Source organism: Biomphalaria glabrata, chromosome 3 (assembly GCF_947242115.1).
Source record: "Biomphalaria glabrata chromosome 3, xgBioGlab47.1, whole genome shotgun sequence".
Classification (NCBI taxonomy): Eukaryota; Metazoa; Mollusca; class Gastropoda; family Planorbidae; genus Biomphalaria; species Biomphalaria glabrata.
This window is the reverse complement of record NC_074713.1, coordinates 55,097,964-55,116,423: the sequence shown is the minus strand read 5'-3', so window position 1 is coordinate 55,116,423 and position 18,460 is coordinate 55,097,964. Positions and strand designations below refer to the sequence as shown.

The window sequence follows — 18,460 nt, the reverse complement described above, 5'->3', positions numbered from 1 at the left end:
TATTAAAGGTTAAAAGAGTCTCAGAATAAAAGTTAAACTATCTTCTTCTCTAATATATAAAGCAGAAAGTAAGGCGTATGTATGTATGTCCCGCATAGAAATCAAAACCGTTTGACCAATCTTGATTAAAAGTGCCATAAATGTTCCTTGGAACATGGCGGAGGCCGTAGTGTAGCCTACGTTTAATGTCCCTCCCACAACCGAGGGGCCCCATAAATAAAACAAATAGCTAAATTTGTCCCTATTATAGAAATGAACTTTTTTAACAAATCGGGTAAACCCCTATAAAAACTTGAAAGGAACATTAGCTAAGTTTGACAGATCTAAACCCAAATTCACTAGATTAGTAATACCCAAACTAAGGCCTGCAGACCGCGAATAATAGCCGGCTAGTCTTGCTATATAACGTAATGTTTATTATGAATTACCTGGCTTTAGCACCAGACTCTGCCACATTTAACCGCGCCCTTGAGTCTCCGGAGCCTTCAGAATAGCCAAACAGTCCTGAGTTGTACTCTCGTAGAATGTCTGAATTCATTGCGAGAGTTGAATTATTTGTTTTATCAGATTCTATATTTTTCTAGTGACCATAACAAAAAATTCGAGAGGGCCTAAATATTTTTACCAGGTCTAGTATCTAAAAACTGTTACTAAAATATCAATTTAAATCTATTCAGCAGTCTAAATCTATAAAGCAGAATAAGTCTTAATATCTAAAAATTGCCTCCTGGCCTACTGTTGAACTTACTTGGTAAGGTTATCATTTTGTTGTACGATTTGTCACCTCCTATACTGAAACAGAAATAATATTAATTAAAACAAAAGTTGCCAAGTAAGAAGATCCAGGAGATGCTAGATTTAATTTTAATTGATCAGAAAACAAAACATTCCTTGACTTAGACTCGCAAGATCGAGCCGTCCCATCAGAAAAGGATTTTTTAGGCCTACATCGTAGTCCAGTCCTCCCGTAGGAACGGCTCTGGTGACGGATGTCGTGCACATCTGGAGTTGCTTCTTTGCTTGACGTCTTTCTTGTGTGCACCCTAATAGTTTGTGCGCTATTTCTAAGGACGCGCTATGTTGGCGTCATTGCTCTGTTTGTTTTGTTGGATTGCAGTTCTTTGGATGGAGCTCGCTGTTGTTGTCTTCCCCAGCATCTTCTCTCACATCATTAACCACTCGTTGCAAACGTGCGTAATTCCACTCATCTGGAAAACTTCAGAGATCGTACCAGTACCCAAGAAACCAAAAATAGATTTCTTAAATGATTTCCGCCCAGTAGCACTAACATCTATAGTTATGAAATGTTTTGAAAAATATATGCTTAAACAACTTGTAGCAAAGGTCAATAACAGCCTAGACCCTCACCAATTTGCATATGATAAAGCAGCTAGGGGAACTGAAGATGCAATTCTATTGCTTTTGGACCAGCTTTATAAGCATCTCGATACACCCAAAACATATGCACGAGTCCTCTTCGTAGATTTCTCCTCGGCTTTCAATACCATACAGCCACATCTAATGATAAACAAACTGAGTAACTTAAATGTAAGCCCTTACTTGCAAACATGGGTTCTAAACTTTTTAACCCAACGGCCCCAGTATGTTAAAGTCAACAACACCAAATCGTCAACTCGAGTACTATGTACGGGTGCTCCACAAGGTTGTGTACTTTCTCCTGTACTGTATACTCTTTACACTAATGACATAAGAAGCATCTATGACTCAGTTAAACTCATTAAATTCGCTGATGATACTGCCATAGTCGGTGTTATTTCAGGAGACGAAACTCACTATCGAAGCTCGATAGAAGAGTTTGCAAACTGGTGCACTGACAACTTTCTAGAACTGAATGTCACAAAAACTAAAGAACTTATAATAGATTTTAGAAAGAAAAAACAAACTATACGTGAACTGCAAATAAACACTACATCCATAGAACAAGTAAAGGCATATAAATATCTAAGCGTTATCATTAATAACAATCTCTCATGGGAAGACCACCTTGGAACTCTGACAAAGAAAACAGCCCAGCGACTTTTTTTTCTATACAAACTCAATAGCTTTAAACTAAATAAGAAGATCCTAAATACTTTTTACGGCGCAACTATACAAAATCTGCTAACATACGGAATAACTTGTGGGAAGGCAGCGCTTCATCTAAACCAGTGATTCCCAAAGTGGTCTATATAGACCCCCAGGGGTCTTCGAGGACTTCCAAGGGGTCTACGGAAGTGAAAAAATAAATTGGGGGTCTATGGCCTGTTAATGGGGGTCTACGAAGGCGGATCTCATTGAAGCATGACCATTCATGAAATTGACTCGTTCACACATGATTTGTACCTTAGTTAATCCTTTGAATTTCAACCCTGTTAGTGGAATGATTTTTTTTTATTTAAAGATTTTAACGTATTATTTTAAATACCTTAATTGTGTCTACATGAAAGTAATAATTTGCATGGCCGAGTCTATAAAATGAAATGTTGACCGTAAAATGTTGGTTATTAAAAATTTGGCCTCATTCTTTCTTTGTTGAACAACTATTGCATTTGTTCTGTATTTTTATGTAACGAAGTTTGAAGCTATGTCGCTATGAAACCATCGAAGCTGGAACATCGAGAAAAGTCAACATGAAATAAAATAGATTCAGATTTGAAATACTTTTGAAAACTTTTAAATTCAGAATTAAGCCACAGTAGAAAAATGTTGATTAAACATCAAAGAAGAGAATAGGTTTGTGAGCGTCTTATAATATATTTACTTAGGCTTATATCTAACTCTAAAAAAACTGCACACTATAAGCAAAATATTGACTTTGCCAACCATTGAAGAGGTTTTACACAATCTGTTTTACACAATCCTATATCATTAAAAATTCCTCTAAGCAACAATACAGTTCAAAGGTGTAATGGTGAAATGAGTTTTGGACAATGAATGGTTATCGTGTTATTACGATTTACTTATTTAAAAAGCTGGACTAGTTAACCTTGCATGATAATGTAGTGGTATTATTATATTTTTGTTATGAATCAAGTAATTCATAAAGAATTGCTTTTTGCCTGAAATTTTGATCAATTGCTCCTTCACACTGAAGTATGATAGTTTTCGAAAGGCTTATCTTTGACACTATTTTTTCTGAGTTGTTGGTTGGTAAGATCCTATTTTAAAACACAGAAATTAAACGGGAATCGGACTAAGTCTATTTAACCGACTTGTTTCATAAATTTAATGAGGTTATGCAGCTACAATGTGATAACCTAAATTTGATCAACACGAAGGCATAATCTCGGTGTTTCATGTGAGGATTAAATCAATGAAGCATACAATGACAAAGATAAATTTTCTTAACTTTCCAAATTTAAATCAGTCAGACATCATCTAATCGAGAAGATAGAATGTTAACCCGAACTAAATTGAAGCCCAAGATTGACATTTTATTATCAAAGCTGCCCACCAATAGACGTTTTTTTGTTGTTGTTGTTTAGTTACTTCTTGTAATGCATATTACATTTTATTTGGCTTTATTTTGCTTTGAATATCATCAATAAATAGATATCGCATAGTAATCAGTGAGAAAAGCACATCTGAAGTTAATGAATTTTCAAAAAAATGCTGGGGGGTCTACCGAAAACTTAAAAACATGGCAAGGGGTCTACGAGACAAAAAAGTTTGGGAACCACTGAATTCTAAACTGTTGCGACGTCTAGAAACCATAATAAAAAGGGCATCAAAAATTACAATCACAACATTTAAAGAAACTTTTTGAACTAAAGTGTCTAAGGAAAATCGAAAAAATCTTGGAAGACAACGGCCACCCGCTCCATCAATACTACATCAGGTCGTCGCGAAGTGGGCGACTACTGTCAATCAAAACAAGAACAGAGCGGTACAAAACTCGTTCGTACCTCACTCGGTCAGACTATATCAACTCCACTCGTTGATCCGGAACCATGAAAAGGACCAAAATGCCTGTGTGTAGTCGCTGAATGAACTCTTTATGTTGTGTCTGTTGTATTTATGTGTATTTTTCTGTTGTGTTGTCTTTATGTGAGAAAAGAGTCCTTGTAATCACAACACATTTCCAAAAGGATCAGTAAAGCAGTCTTAGTCTTCTTAGTGAGAATAAAGACGCTAAGAGTAGTTAGAATAAAGACGCTAAGAGTAGTTAGAATAAAGACGCTAAGAGTAGTTAGAATAAAGACGCTAAGAGTAGTTAGAATAAAGACGCTAAGAGTAGTTATCTTATCTTATCTTATATAATACAGACGTTACTTCAAAAAAGAAGATGATTACGTCCTACGCGTCATGCATTTAGTCATGCATATTAACCAATTACTTAAATTCTGCCAAGTCACTGGTTTTCCTGGCTAGCTCAGGCAACCCATTCCATGCTCTAATAGCACTAGGGAAGAAGGAGTATTTGTACAAATTTGTCCTAGCATATGGGACGAGGAATGTGCCTTTATCTTTGTGTCTTTCAGAGTATTTTATTAAATTTTGTTTTTGTATTTGAAGATTATGGTTCAGTGTTTTATGTATTATTGCTACTTTACTTTTGAGCCTTCTGTCCTGAAGGCTTTCTAAATTTAGTGATTTTACTAAAGGTGTTACTCTAGTCAAATGTGAATATTCGTTTGTTATGAATCGCACTGCTCTATTTTGTGTCTGTTCTAGTTTCTTAATGTTTTCTTGAGTTGAGGGGTCCCAAACAGAGGATGCATATTCTATTATTGGCCTAACCAAGGTTAAATAACATTTTAGTTTTATGTTCTTATTTGATTTATAGAAATTTCTTTTAATAAATCCTAATGCTTTGTTTGATTTTTTTGTAGTTTCATCAATATGTGGATTCCATGACAGTTTTTCATTTATTATAACACCTAAGTATTTTGCGTTTTTAGTCTGTGTTACTGGTTTGCCATGAATAAGATAAGTGGAATTAATTTGTTTTAGTTTTTTTGTTACTCTTAACAACTGACATTTTTCTGGGTGGAAAGACATGCTCCAATTTGATTCCCATTTCTGTAATTCATCTAATTCTCTTTGTAAAATATCTGTGTCTTGTGTTGTTTTTATTGTTCTATATATTATGCAATCGTCTGCAAATAATCTGACTTTTGTTCCTGAAGTAATGCAATTTGGTAAATCATTTATGTAAATTAAAAATAGTAGTGGACCCAAGACTGTTCCTTGAGGTACACCTGAGTTTACTGTTATCGGTGTTGATTTAGAACCATTTATTATTACAGTTTGTTCTCTCCCTATCAGAAAGTCTTTAATCCACTGATGCAGTGGACCATTAATGCCGAAATATTTTAATTTTTTAAGCAAACTATGGTGGTGAACTTTGTCAAAAGCCTTAGAAAAATCTAGTAAGATAGCATCTATTTGTTCACTATTATCTAAACCTTTTGAAAAATCATCAATTAGTCCTATTAGTTGTGTTTCACATGATCTATATTTCCTAAAGCCATGTTGGTATGGTGTGAAGACATTATGTTTGTCTAAGTGGTTTATGATGTTGCTACATATTATGTGTTCTAGGATTTTACATGTGATGCTGGTAAGTGATACTGGTCTGTAGTTTCCTGGGTCAGATTTTTCTCCTTTTTTAAATAGGGGGGTGACATTAGCTTCTTTCCAGTCCTTTGGTACTCTGCCCTGGTTAAGTGAAGCCTGAAAGAGTATTTTGAACACTGGGGCTAGCTCATTACTTAGTTCTTTGAGTAATCTAGCTGGAATACCATCAGGTCCAGAAGCTTTATTTGGTTTAGTGTTGGCTAATAGTTTTTGAATTCCATTTTCTTGTACTACTATATCTTCTATGTTGTCTACTTGGTTCAAATTCAGTAATATGTCTTTGTCTCCTGGGGCTGAGAATGCTGATGCAAAGTATTTGTTTAGAATGTTTGCTTTAGTTTCATTATCATTATGTATTATGTTATGTTCATCTTTTAATGGCGCTACGCCTGTTGTTTCCATTTTCTTAGATTTAATGTATGACCATAGGTTTTTGTTGTTATCTTTAGATATTACATTGTTTATGTATTCACTCTGCAGCTGTCTGCTTACTTTTTGGGTTAAGTGTTTAATTTTTATATACTTTTTGTAAACTCTTTCTGCATTAGTTTCTTTAAATTTTCTATATAGGTTTTCCTTCTGTTTACAAAGCTTCTTTAGTCTATTATTAAACCAGCATTTATTTATTTTGTTTGATGTGTATTTAGTTGGTATATGATTTTCTATAATGCTTTTAAGATGGTTTTTAATGAAATTCCAGAGGTCATCGACTGGTTGGTTAATGTCTTTTTCTAATAAGAATGTTTGTTGAAAGTTTAATGCAGCTTGGTGTAGTTGTGTTAGGTTACATTTATTCCAGAGTAAGATTTTTCTTTTGGGTTTTGTATTGGCTACTGCTTTTATCTGACTGTGTATTTTTATGATCTCATGGTCTGATAGACCAGGGATAATATCATAATCAACTACTAATCCAGGTCTGTTGGTTAAGAAGAGATCTAATGTGTTGTTTAATCTAGTTGGCTTTTTAATGATTTGATCTAAACTTAGGTTGTGTAAAGTTTCTATGAAAAGCTCATTTATGTCCTTAAGGTTTTGGTGTTTATCTATGGTTAGTGTTTTCCAATTTATATCAGGTAGGTTGAAATCACCCATAATCCAAAAAACTGCATTTTTATTTGTCTCTTTAAGTGTAGTAATCTGATTACATAGTTCCTGCATGTATTCTAAACTAGAATTTGGTGGTCTGTAAATGCTGCCTATTATTAGGGATGTTGAGGTGGTATTAATTTTACAGAATGTTGATTCTATATTTTTTGAGTTAGGTAAGGTAATTTCTTCTGCTATAAGAGTGTTTTTTATTGCTAAAAGAACTCCTCCATGATTATCAGCCCTATCTTTTCTAAAAATTTCATAATTACTATTGAAAATTTCTGCATTATAAATTTCAGGATGTAGCCAAGTTTCTGTGCCTGCAATTATGTCTGGTTTCTCACATTCTAATAAAATTTCTAAGTCTGCTGTTTTGTTCCTAATGCTTTGAAAATTTATTACTAAGGTTTTAAGGTATTTTGGTGTTACTTCTTTAGTAGGTTTGTTTAGTGAGGCTGTTGTATTAATTTTAGTAGATTTAGGTTTAACAGGAGTGGATCTGGCTAGTGGTTGGTGAGTTTGGTTTGGGATGGTGTTTAGGATGTTGTATGGGTTAGAAGTGTCTGCATCAAAGGAATCAAACAGTCCTGATGTAAACTGAGGTAACCCACACGGTACACAGTGCCATGATGCATCTTTGTTGCCTAAGGCATAATACACAGGTGTATTCATATGGAGACATGATGCATGGTACCATTCATCGCAGGTGTCACATTGAATGGCTTTCTGTTTCATGGTGCATACTTTTTTGCAGATGTTGCATCTATCTTTAGATCTAGGCCCTGGATTTGACTCTACATCTCCTGCTATTAATATTAACAGTGATAGGTATTTATTTCTGCTGTGTCTGATTGAGAACTTCCATTTGTGATGGGTAATCTTCTTTAGTGTTATGGATGTGTATGTTAGGTTATTTTTTAAGTTGCTTTGATCTAAAGTGTGATGATTGATTATGACTGTTGTTTCTTTTTTAAGTTTAGTGTTGACTAAGGTAGATCTGGTTCTGTGTTCAGCTAGTATGTATTTAGTAATTATTAGGATAAATAGCCAGAGCAATTTCATGATGACTGTTGTTGATTTTAGTTTTTAAAGGGGTCTAGTCTAAATCTAGTTTAAGGTTTACAATGCCTAATTTATGTCTAAATCTAAATTGAGAGCTAATTTACAATGACAATTAAATCAAATGAAATGGTTTATTAAATTCAAAATATGGACCTAGACGACCTAGATCTAATTCTAGATCAATATATTTACGTGTATAATTAACTATATAGAATATTACTATTAGTTATTATTAGTAGTATTAGTAGATGATTAGTAGATCTAAAGCCTTAATTAAAGTCTAAGTCTAACACTAAAACTAGACTAGACTCTAGGGTGACGTCTAGAGTAGTCTAGACTGACTTGACTAGGTCTAGATCTAGTCCTAAGGGCTAAGCTAAGAGTTGTTAATTTGAATTAATTAGTGGAAAAAAAAATGCTGAATTAAGTTAAATATATAATTTAAAGATATTAGTTTATTAGTTAAATAGCTTTTTTAATGAATTTGGTTTGATTTTAATACAACAAAACGAAAAATTTAACTCATCTCTTATAACAGTAAACAGGGAGCAGCCATCTTGCCAAGAGCGCGTAACTCTAGTTAGAATAAAGACGCTAAGAGTAGTTCGAATAAAGACGCTAAGAGTAGTTAGAATAAAGACGCTTAGAGTAGTTAGAATAAAGACGCTAAGAGTAGTTAGAATAAAGACGCTAAGAGTAGTTAGAATAAAGATGCTAAGAACTCGGCGACAATTTCCCTTGTTAAAAATAAATGTTTAAAAAAAATGAGTCAAGCGTTATTAAGTTATTTGAAGAGCGTCTGAGAAGCCGAGCAGCTGTGCGGACTTGCATATGATTGATATGTCTTGGTTGCCGCATCAGCCTTTGCCTTATATTATAGATCTCTAGCATTGCGGGGCACGAAACAAACAAACAAACAAACAAGATAACGAACAAATAAGACACATGTAACAAAGAAACAAAGAGTTTTTTTTACACAGACGGACAGACAGACCACACAAAACTAATAGCGGCTTTTGACATCTCGGGGTCCGCTAAAAATCAGTAGGCCTACATTGGCCAAACATTTTTAAATACGCAAATATGATGTCCATGTTATTTTAGTCTGATTTCCAGAAGTTTCTCCACTTGCTTACCTCCAAGACAATCCACGATAGTCCACAAGTAATCCAATGATTCCATTGTCTGCTCCGCGACCAGCCTGTGTCAATGAGAAAACAAAAAGTGGGTTATTTATAGCTATCCGATTTCAGCGCTCCATCAAGGGGAGGAAACTTACCAAATAACTTATTAAACCTACACGAGATTACAGTTATGTATATTTGGTAATATGCAGAGACAAATCTATTACCCTTATTTCTAGCAGATTTCTACTTATCTTATAGATTACAGACGTCATTTCAAAAAAAGAAGAAATTTACGTCCTAGTAGGGGCGGACTGCGTGTCAAAATCGGGCAGGGCATTTCCATACACTCCGTCCCTAACAATTGAGGGCCAAATGCGGAACGGATTGCGCGGGGCCTGGTCTGGCTAGGGATAAGCATAATGTCAAAAAGATTTTGCATTAGAAAATACATTCGTCTTTGCAATAAATTTTTATTAAACGAATGCTCGCCATGCCGTTTTTATTTAATAACATTCTAAAATAACAATGTTGTCTATTCTTCAGTAGTTGAGTAGATTATGAGTTTTTAGAAGACTTTAATAATTTCAGGAAATTTCCAGGAGGCCCTGGAAAATCAAGAGGCCGCGGAAACCCTGCTATTATATATACGTTACCGTTATAATGGTTTAATTTAATAATTTACACCTAGAATTAGCGCTGGGCCTATGATAGTGAGGGGCCCACTGCGACCGCATAGGTTGCAGTGGCCTAAGGCCAGCCCTGCTCCGGCCCATAAATTGTATTTCATATAGTGGGCAGCCAAATATAGGCCTGGATGTTTAGAATGTCATTACGTAAAGTTTGATAATGTATCGATAACTGCGCATGCGTACAGTGAACACTATTTTTTTATAAGATAATACAGACCATAATAAAATCATTAAAAATCACAGTCTTCCAGTATTTGGACCTGCTACCCCGCTTTACCACTCAGCCACCGGGTGTAGGCTATTACATTATTTCGGAAAATGTGTTAGATTATATTAGTATTGCACTGTAAAAGATTTGTTTAAACATGATGCTCAAAGGGTCACTTTTATAATAAGAATATTATAAAACCTCTAAAAATTTAATACGTGTCATAGTGACATCCATGCGGCCCTTTAGGTGTCACTACCGGCCCATTAAAAGATTAAAAAATAAAGTGGCAATAAAGCACGAAACTATAATTTTCAAAAACAAAACCTAAATAAAATACTCAGAAAGACACAAAGATAAAGGCACTTTCCCTGTTCCATATGCTAGGACAAATTAATACAAATGCTCTTTTTAAGTTTAAGTAATTGTTGAATAAAATATGTAATCAGATTAATCACTTACAGACAACGAGTCCCCTATAGCGGCAATAACCTTGACGTCTGATGGTCTCAAACTGTGCACTGTGGAAAATTTTAAAACATTGCGTCATCAAAAAGTGTGGTTTTTTAAATCTTACGTTAAGGCAATGTAGACGAGAGGTCAGGTCAATATAAGCAGATTTCACAAATTGTAAACTATTGTAAAAAAAAATATGGTTCATGTGGTATCAGAACATCTCACCTGAAGTGGGTAGTGTGGGAGATGGACTGAGTCTCGGACAAGCAAAATCTGCGCCGACACTTTCTTTCTGTGTGGAAAAAAACAAACCCTTAAAGCATTATTATATATTTTGTTAGTTCTTTTTTTGAAACTACTCTGTTGCAGCATTAAAATAATGTTGTTTTTTTGTTTTGTAAATCTACTTTAATAAAAAGCTCGCCTTCACAAAGTTACGGTTACTGTGTGGTCAACCGTGACACACGGTCAAGTGTTGGGTATCGAGAGTTAGGGGACTTGCGGGAAGTGACGAGTGTGTAAGCAACAAGAGAGGAAGTCAGCTAATGAAGTATGAGATCTGTATATCATGTCTGCCGTGTGTATATGTTATGTTGAAATGCTTCACAATTAAAAGACACTTTAAACAGTTAAGGGACTTGTTTCCTCCGGTTTTGCTCCGTCCGAATTGTATCCCTTTGCTTGGGCCTTGAGCAGTATGAGGCTATATAAAGGGAGAGCATCTGTACTCGTTGTATCAATTAGTGACATGGAGACACGTTCATAAAATTGTTTGTTTTTTGCTTTGTTTTGACGTTCACGTCTCATGCTTTCCTTCAGATTATTAGGCCTACGTTCAGGCCCGTCCTGGGTCAATACATTGAATTCAGAGCATGTTTCAGAATATTTTCAAGAAAAGTTGTAGATAGCCCCTGCAGGCTCCTTTTGAAGCAATAACTTTTCATTTGTACATTAACAATGGACCTCATTCACCAATCGTAAACAAACAACATTTAGCCACGTGATTCTCTAGCTCTTCTATACAGATTACGTAATCCATAAAGGCTGTCACGTGATACGTTTTTTTTTCATTGTTTTATCAATATTATCACGTGGCTTAATGTTGCTTATTTACGATTGTTGAATGAGGCCCATTGCATAAATGTCCTTATAATATCATAACTACTAACAAGACATGGGCCTAAGGCCTAAACTAGAGCATTAGATTTTCAAAAGCAATATTTGTTTCTGAAATATAAATGTATTCAATGGACCTACGAGACTGCTAAATGTCATTTAATAATGAACATATTCAGTATGAAAAATCAGTTTTTAAAGCTTTGAATATTATTTAGGTACTAGATTATTTATTATTAAACAAATCTTACGGCATGTTGACCTAATGAGCCAAAAGTTTTCCGGTAGAGGGCAGCATATGTAGAATTTATTTTGTACAGATGAAGCTGTTTAGCCAACAAAACTTGCTCCCTGCTGGGTAGATCTGTGAAGATATTCGGTTTAGCTGAAGTTAAATTGAGTTTATTTGTAAAAGAGAGAGACTCAGCTAAAGAGAAGGTGACAGAGAGTAATAACTACGAAAATATTAGGATTAAAGAACGAAATAAAAAGAAATCTACATTAATAATACAAAAATAATTGATATTTAAATTTTTTAATCTAAAATGCAATTATCTTATCTTACATATCACGTACGTTACTTAAAAAAAAAGATAATTACGTCATACGCATTTCATGTGTAAATCTAGTCATGCATGTTAATCAATAACGTAAACTCTGTTAAACTGCTGGCTGATTCAGGCAACCCATTCCATTCTCTAATGGCACTAGGGAAGAAGGAGAACTTGTACGAATTCGTTCCAGAGTATGGGTACCTGACATTAGTTGGGGAAAAGTAAAGGCGGTTGGTCGTTGTGCTGGCCACATGACACCCTCGTTAACCTTAGGCCACAGAAACAGATGACCTTTGCATCATCTGCCCTATAGACCACAAGGTCTGAAAGGGGAACTTTACTTACTAATGCCAGCTGAACGGGGCAAACAAAAAGCAGGACGACAACATTCTAAAGATTTCGTCGGGCCTACAGGTACTTGGAGTAGGCTAATCTGTTTCAATTCGTCACGTGATCTTCTAAACACTAATTTTCTTTACAGGGTGCAACTATTGAATTGCAACAAAGTTTTTTTTATCTTATCTTATCTTATCTTATATAATGCAGACGTTACTTCAAAAAAAAAAAAAGATGATTACGTCCTACGCGTCATGCATTTAGTCTTGCATATTAACCAATGACTTAAAATCTGCCAAGTCACTGGTTTTCCTGGCTAGCTCAGGCAACCCATTCCATGCTTTAATACTACTAGGGAAGAAGGAGTATTTGTACAAATTTGTCCTAGCACATGGGACGAGGAATGTGCCTTTATCTTTGTGTCTTTCTGAGTATTTTATTAAATTTTGTTTTTGTATTTGAAGATTATGGTTCAGTGTTTTATGTATAATTGCTACTTTACTTTTGAGTCTTCTGTCCTGAAGACTTTCTAAATTTAGTGATTTTACTAAAGGTGTTACTCTAGTTAAATGTGAATATTCGTTTGTTATGAATCTCACTGCTCTATTTTGTGTCTGTTCCAGTTTCTTAATGTTTTCTTGAGTTGAGGGGTCCCAAACGGAGGATGCATATTCTATTATTGGCCTAACCAGGGTTAAATAACATTTTAGTTTTATGTTCTTATTTGATTTATAGAAATTTCTTTTAATAAATCCTAATGCTTTGTTTGATTTTTTTATAGTTTCATCAATATGTGGATTCCATGACAGTTTTTCTTTTATTAAAACACCTAGGTATTTTGCGTTTTTAGTCTGTGTTACTGGTTTGCCATGAATAAGATAAGTGGAATTCATTTGTTTTATTATTTTTTTTTTTTTTTAAATGATTTCTAAAGCTGATTTCGATTTTATTGCATTAAATTGATAGACACTTTTGGCTTTAAAAAAGTATTGCACAGAAAGAAAATGCGGGGATAATTTCACTATACTGGCTTAAGATTTTGGGGTTAGAGATTATTTAAAGTCTCTCCCCTTCCCCGCTTATAAAAAAAAAGTCTTGTCTGTCATAAAGGCTAGTCACGTGCTTTATTAGCATATTCAAATGAGAATCACGTGTCAAGAAAGTTTATAAGCATTTTACCTAAAATACACAACAAACACGCTTATCAGCCTATTATCGTGTCTGAACAATTCTCAGTCTAGAGAAGGCCTTCTTTACACATCAGTTTTAAGAGTTTAAGAGACATTTAGGAATGTTATGGTATTGATTTAATAGTGTTGTAAAAGGTTAAACATCTAAAATTAACTCCAGATTTTTTGTAAGGATAAAAATGTGTAGAAACAGTACATTACCTGAACTATCTTTAGCGAGCACAATGAGCGCAGAGATAGACAGAATTACGACCGAAACACCGTTGGTTTTCATGGCTATAGGTTTGCTCGCCGTCCTCTCACCCGAGCACACATAACAGTCAACAATAAGTTGATATCACGGGTATTTAACAAAACTAGGGCCCAAAATGTGCACTATTTAAACGGATGACATTATTGGCATATCTCAAGCAGTGTGTTATCATGGTGTGTGTGTCATCAAAGTGTGTGTATGTGTTTTACTATGCAAGATATCTACTGATTGAAGATTATCATCTCTAAAAAAAACTAGTTAGTCACGTGTCATCTATTCTCAAATCTGACTCTATTACGAGCCGACCCGCGGCGTAGCATACGCCCCCCCCCCCTCTTTTTTTTCTGAGCCTTGCTCTGTCACCGTGAACGTTACGTGGGGTAACTCTAGTCCGATTAGCAGAAATAAAAGAGTTATCTTTCCATGACTTTTTCATCGTGGTGTCCCGCATGGTTGGGCCACGAAGAGAATTATATATACAGATGATGGTCGTGGTAGGTCTCTTATGATGTTTTAACCTACACATTAAATACATTATAACTCTTTAAGATTACTAGTTAACAATAAAAACATGCAAAAAAAAAGATTATAAAAGAAAAACCATCACACAATCTCTGCTATCTCTCTCAATACTGCAAGTTATCCCTTATTATATAAAACTAAATTAATTAATGACCACTAATTGATTAGCTAATTTTCTTATTGCTTCATGTGCTGTCTTTGACTACGAATGATGGACCTCATTCACCAATCGTAAAAAAACAACATTTAGCCACGTGGTTCTCTATCTTTGCTATACAATTTATGCAATCCATAAAGGCTGTCACGTGATACGTTTTTTTTCATTGTTTTATCTATATTGTCACGTGGCTAAATGTTGCTTGATTACGATTGGTGAATGGGAAGTGGGTATAAAACGTGTAAAAGAATCCTCCCCAGACAGAAGAGTGAGTTGATATAAGCTTTGTAGTTATAATAAGTCATCCTCTCTCTGAGGAGTACATCCCAAAACAGAGTGACAATGGCTTCCTTTAATGCGGTACAGCCATGCTCGATTTAGGCTACTTATAGACAACATAAGTTACATGTCCCCCGGGCGACCCAAATATTGTTTTCAAGAAAAAGCAAAGGAATTATAAATGCTTAATGTTTATTTCACGGGGGCCCCATATTTCAAGTAGCTTAATTAAGTCTAAATCAGGTCTTGAGCACAGCTCTTCTTAGCAATGACAACCTCGTATCGGAATAGTTATAGTTCCCTTTTCTAGGTGAAAATGCGTCTCTAGTTCTCTCTCATTCCAAAGGGGCGAAACTCCGTAAATTCTCTTTAACATCGAGGCGGGGATCGATATCACCAAATTTCATAACAATGTGTTCATATCATCTATATTGCAAGATGTAGCACGTCTTCAGATACACACTAGCGTATGGAATAAGACATATGCCTTTATCTTTGTGTCTTTCTGGGTATTTTATTTTATTTGTTTTTATAGTTATTGTTTTTTTTTTATTTTCAAATTATAGTTTAGTGTTCTACGATACGTTTAGTGCTCCTAAGTTACGTTGAATGATTTTTACTAATGGTGTAGCTCTAGTTTAGAAACTGTTCTGAACGGTGCACAACTATTGCAGGATGAAAGTGGTGCGAAGAGCTGAGTTACAACGAAATGTTTCTTGCTAAAGAGAGAAATAAAATAACAATTAAAAATCGCCCACTGATAAAAAAAATAAGGTCGTGCCAAGACAAGCCTGAGGATGGCTGAAACAATGATATCATGACCTATTTTTGTGGCTTGCAAAATTTATAGGTCAAGTGTTCCAAATAATTTTTTCCCTTAGTGCTGAGGTGTAGGCTAACGATTGCACTTAGCTATGAATCTTGTCAGTCGATCATTTCTGAAGGAACACCCGATACGTAGAAAACAATCCAAAGAAAACAAAACATTTTAAAAACCACTTGGTAAGCGTCTTAGAATGTTGGCAATTTTGGCTTCCGAACCGAAGGGGTTAATATAAGTTTGGCGGAACGTGTCCACAGTGCCGGATTTAGACTTCACAAGGCCCTCAGTTTTTTTTTTTTGTTTTTTGTTTTTTTAGATATGGGGCCCTTTGTAAAAAAGTAAAGTTCCCCTTTCAGACTATAGGGCAGATGATGTAAATGTGATCTGTTTCTGTGGCCTACGGTTAACGAGGGTGTCATGTGGCCAGCACAACGACCAACCGCTTTTACTTTTCCCCAACTAATATCAGGTACCCATTAGAGCTAGATGTACTCAGAGGAGCACGAAGATCCCGAGATTAAAAATCGAAGTCTTCACCAGGATTCGAACCCGGGACCCCGGTTCGAAAGCCAAGTGCTTTACCGCTCAACCACAATGTATCTTAGATCTTATCTTATATAATAAAAACGTTACTTCAAAAAAAGATGATTACGCGTCATGCATCTAGTCATTCATGTTAACCAATGACTTAGGCTAAATTCTGCCAAGTCACTGATTTTCCAGGCTGGCTCAAGCAACCTATGCTATAGAAATACATGTTACAGGAACAAATTTTGTAGAAACAAAGTCCCCTCTTCCCAGTAATATCAGTTAATGCAGTATTTTGCCCTAACTGGGTTGAATGAATGCAGTTGGCAGCAGATGGCATATGAAAGAAACAGCTGTAGATATCTCCAGGCACGGACGACGAAAGGAAAACTTAAATAGCACACCGGTGGGCAAAGGCTTTGTCTGCTTGACGTGTTGCAAAATATTTAGGTCGCAACTGTCTTTGCGTGGTCACGTGAAATACTGCACTCGTGTTCGTATAGGAAAATAATATCTTATGAGTACTTTGATGTACTATATATGAGGTACCACGTCGTAGGCTACTGTGAGGTATCATGAAGTACAGTGATAATCAAGATACTAAAGCAGGGGTTCTCAACCTGTGGGTCTCGACCCACTTGGGGGTCGATTGACGATTTGCCAGGGGTCGCCTAAGACCATCGAAAATATGAATTGTTATTGTCTTTTCTTCTATTGCTCTCTGTGTGTGTGTGTGGGGGGGGGGGGGTCCGCGGCAGAGTGGGTGATTGTAAAAAGGGGTCGCCGAGCATAAAAGGTTGAGAACCGCTGTACTAAACCCATTAACTAACCCCCTCTCCACTTTTACGACATAATTTTTAGCCTATGAAGTTTCTTCCGGTTTCTTTGAAAATAAGTGAACGTTTTATTGGGAGACAACGAAACAAAACACAAATTTGTTGAGTCTACACTGCATTTGTTTTATTTATTGTTCTATTTGCAAATCTTTACAACCAGCGCTCCCCCCCCCATTTTTTTACATTTTAAAAGTTGTATTCGATTTTATTTACTCAATTATATTATTGGTATTGTTGGACTCCACCTATGGTACTTAAATGTCAACTGATTGCAAATTAACTCCCTCACTAAAATAATGATGTTAAGAATAATAAGAAAAAGAAAAAAAAATAATCCCGTTTGAGAAATATTATCCCAGATTTTGTTAGAATCGTTTCTGTAACTACATTTCAAGAACGGGTGCAAATTGATTTTAATTAGACACAAAACAGAGCGCCAAACCTGGAAGCTTATTTTTTGGTTTTATATAATTCATGACGTAATTTGACCGATATAAAAGTTTAAAGCAGATGATGATGGCGCGAAGTCAACTTCACTGATATGAAATCATGAGATTATGTGTTACAAGGCTACAGGCCTGTTATCGCTGGGCCTGATCTATATAGTCTATACAGCAACGTACATTAAACAATATGTGCACAACTGTAAAACAAATTTCCTCACTGATAATAAAAAATACTATTTTATTATAATTATTATTATTATAGGGAACTCTGTGTTGTTAACAGTCATTGACTTATAGGCCTATCACCAAAACTGCTGATAGACAACTAAACCGCTGTAGGATTATTATGTTTGAACTTGTAAAACATGAAATAACTTCTTTGTGTCAACTTTGTGAACGATACTAAACATAAACTTTTTTATTACAATATAAACAAATTCAACTTGAAATGAAACGAAATAACTGTAGTAAACTTTAGCAATCATAAAACTGATGTTCTTTAAAGGGTGTTCACTTTGCAAAAGTAGGTCAGATCTAGGCCTCTTTCTAGCCAGAATTTATAACAGTAGCCAAATGGTGACGCTACTGGGTGGGTCGTATCTGTACACCTCAGTCTGTGACCAAGGGGCTAGAGCGTGACCTCCGTGACTATGTCGAAGGCGCCGGCTAGAGTCGCCTAAGCAACATAACAGCACAACTAAACTAAACAAAACTAGCTTCTTCTTCGTTCTCATTGTTATGTTGGAGCGTTTAGATGACTAGACCAATACATGAGATGAACTGCGCAGTGGTTTCCAAATCAGGGAGCTCTCCATATAGTTTTCTTTCTATTGGGGTGTTTTGGGGCCAGTGTCTTCTACGGGCCTCTTGGTAAAGAGAGCAGTATAGACTATATATAAAAGACAAAACTAGCTAATCTAGCCAACTAAATGAGAACAAGAAATAAACTTTAATTGAGAATAAATACACAAAAAAATAGGCCTATATATTTTATTTACATAAGAAAAAAAAATCAATAATAAAATATATGTACACACTAAACCCAAACAACTAATCTATACCCTCTTGATCTATGCAACTAAAAACACTAACAAACTAACCAACTATTAAAATCTAACTAAATTAAAACCTACTTACTACACTTAACCTATATACTAACACCCAACAATAACTAGTCTAGAATCTTCTTATATAATACAGACGTTACTT

At 35.2% G+C, this 18,460-nt stretch overlaps 1 protein-coding gene across 2 annotated transcripts in view; it reads right to left on the bottom strand.

Annotated features, from left to right (window-relative positions):
- LOC106060097 (phospholipase B1, membrane-associated-like) overlaps positions 1-13,768 on the bottom strand; it is a 35,981-nt gene extending 22,213 nt beyond the window's left edge. The window contains exons 1-7 of one of the 2 annotated variants that reach the window (XM_013217984.2): positions 13,609-13,768; positions 11,579-11,691; positions 10,437-10,503; positions 10,218-10,276; positions 8,868-8,932; positions 749-792; positions 429-528 (exon numbers count right to left, since the gene is read on the bottom strand). In XM_013217984.2, coding sequence (XP_013073438.2) covers positions 429-528; positions 749-792; positions 8,868-8,932; positions 10,218-10,276; positions 10,437-10,503; positions 11,579-11,691; positions 13,609-13,681 — 521 coding nt within the window. In that variant the 5' untranslated portion in view covers positions 13,682-13,768. Of the gene's footprint in view, positions 1-428; positions 529-748; positions 793-8,867; positions 8,933-10,217; positions 10,277-10,436; positions 10,504-11,578; positions 11,713-13,608 lie in introns of both variants that reach the window. The other variant, XM_013217914.2, reaches the window with a different exon arrangement.
- Between the last annotated feature and the right edge of the window lie 4,692 nt (positions 13,769-18,460).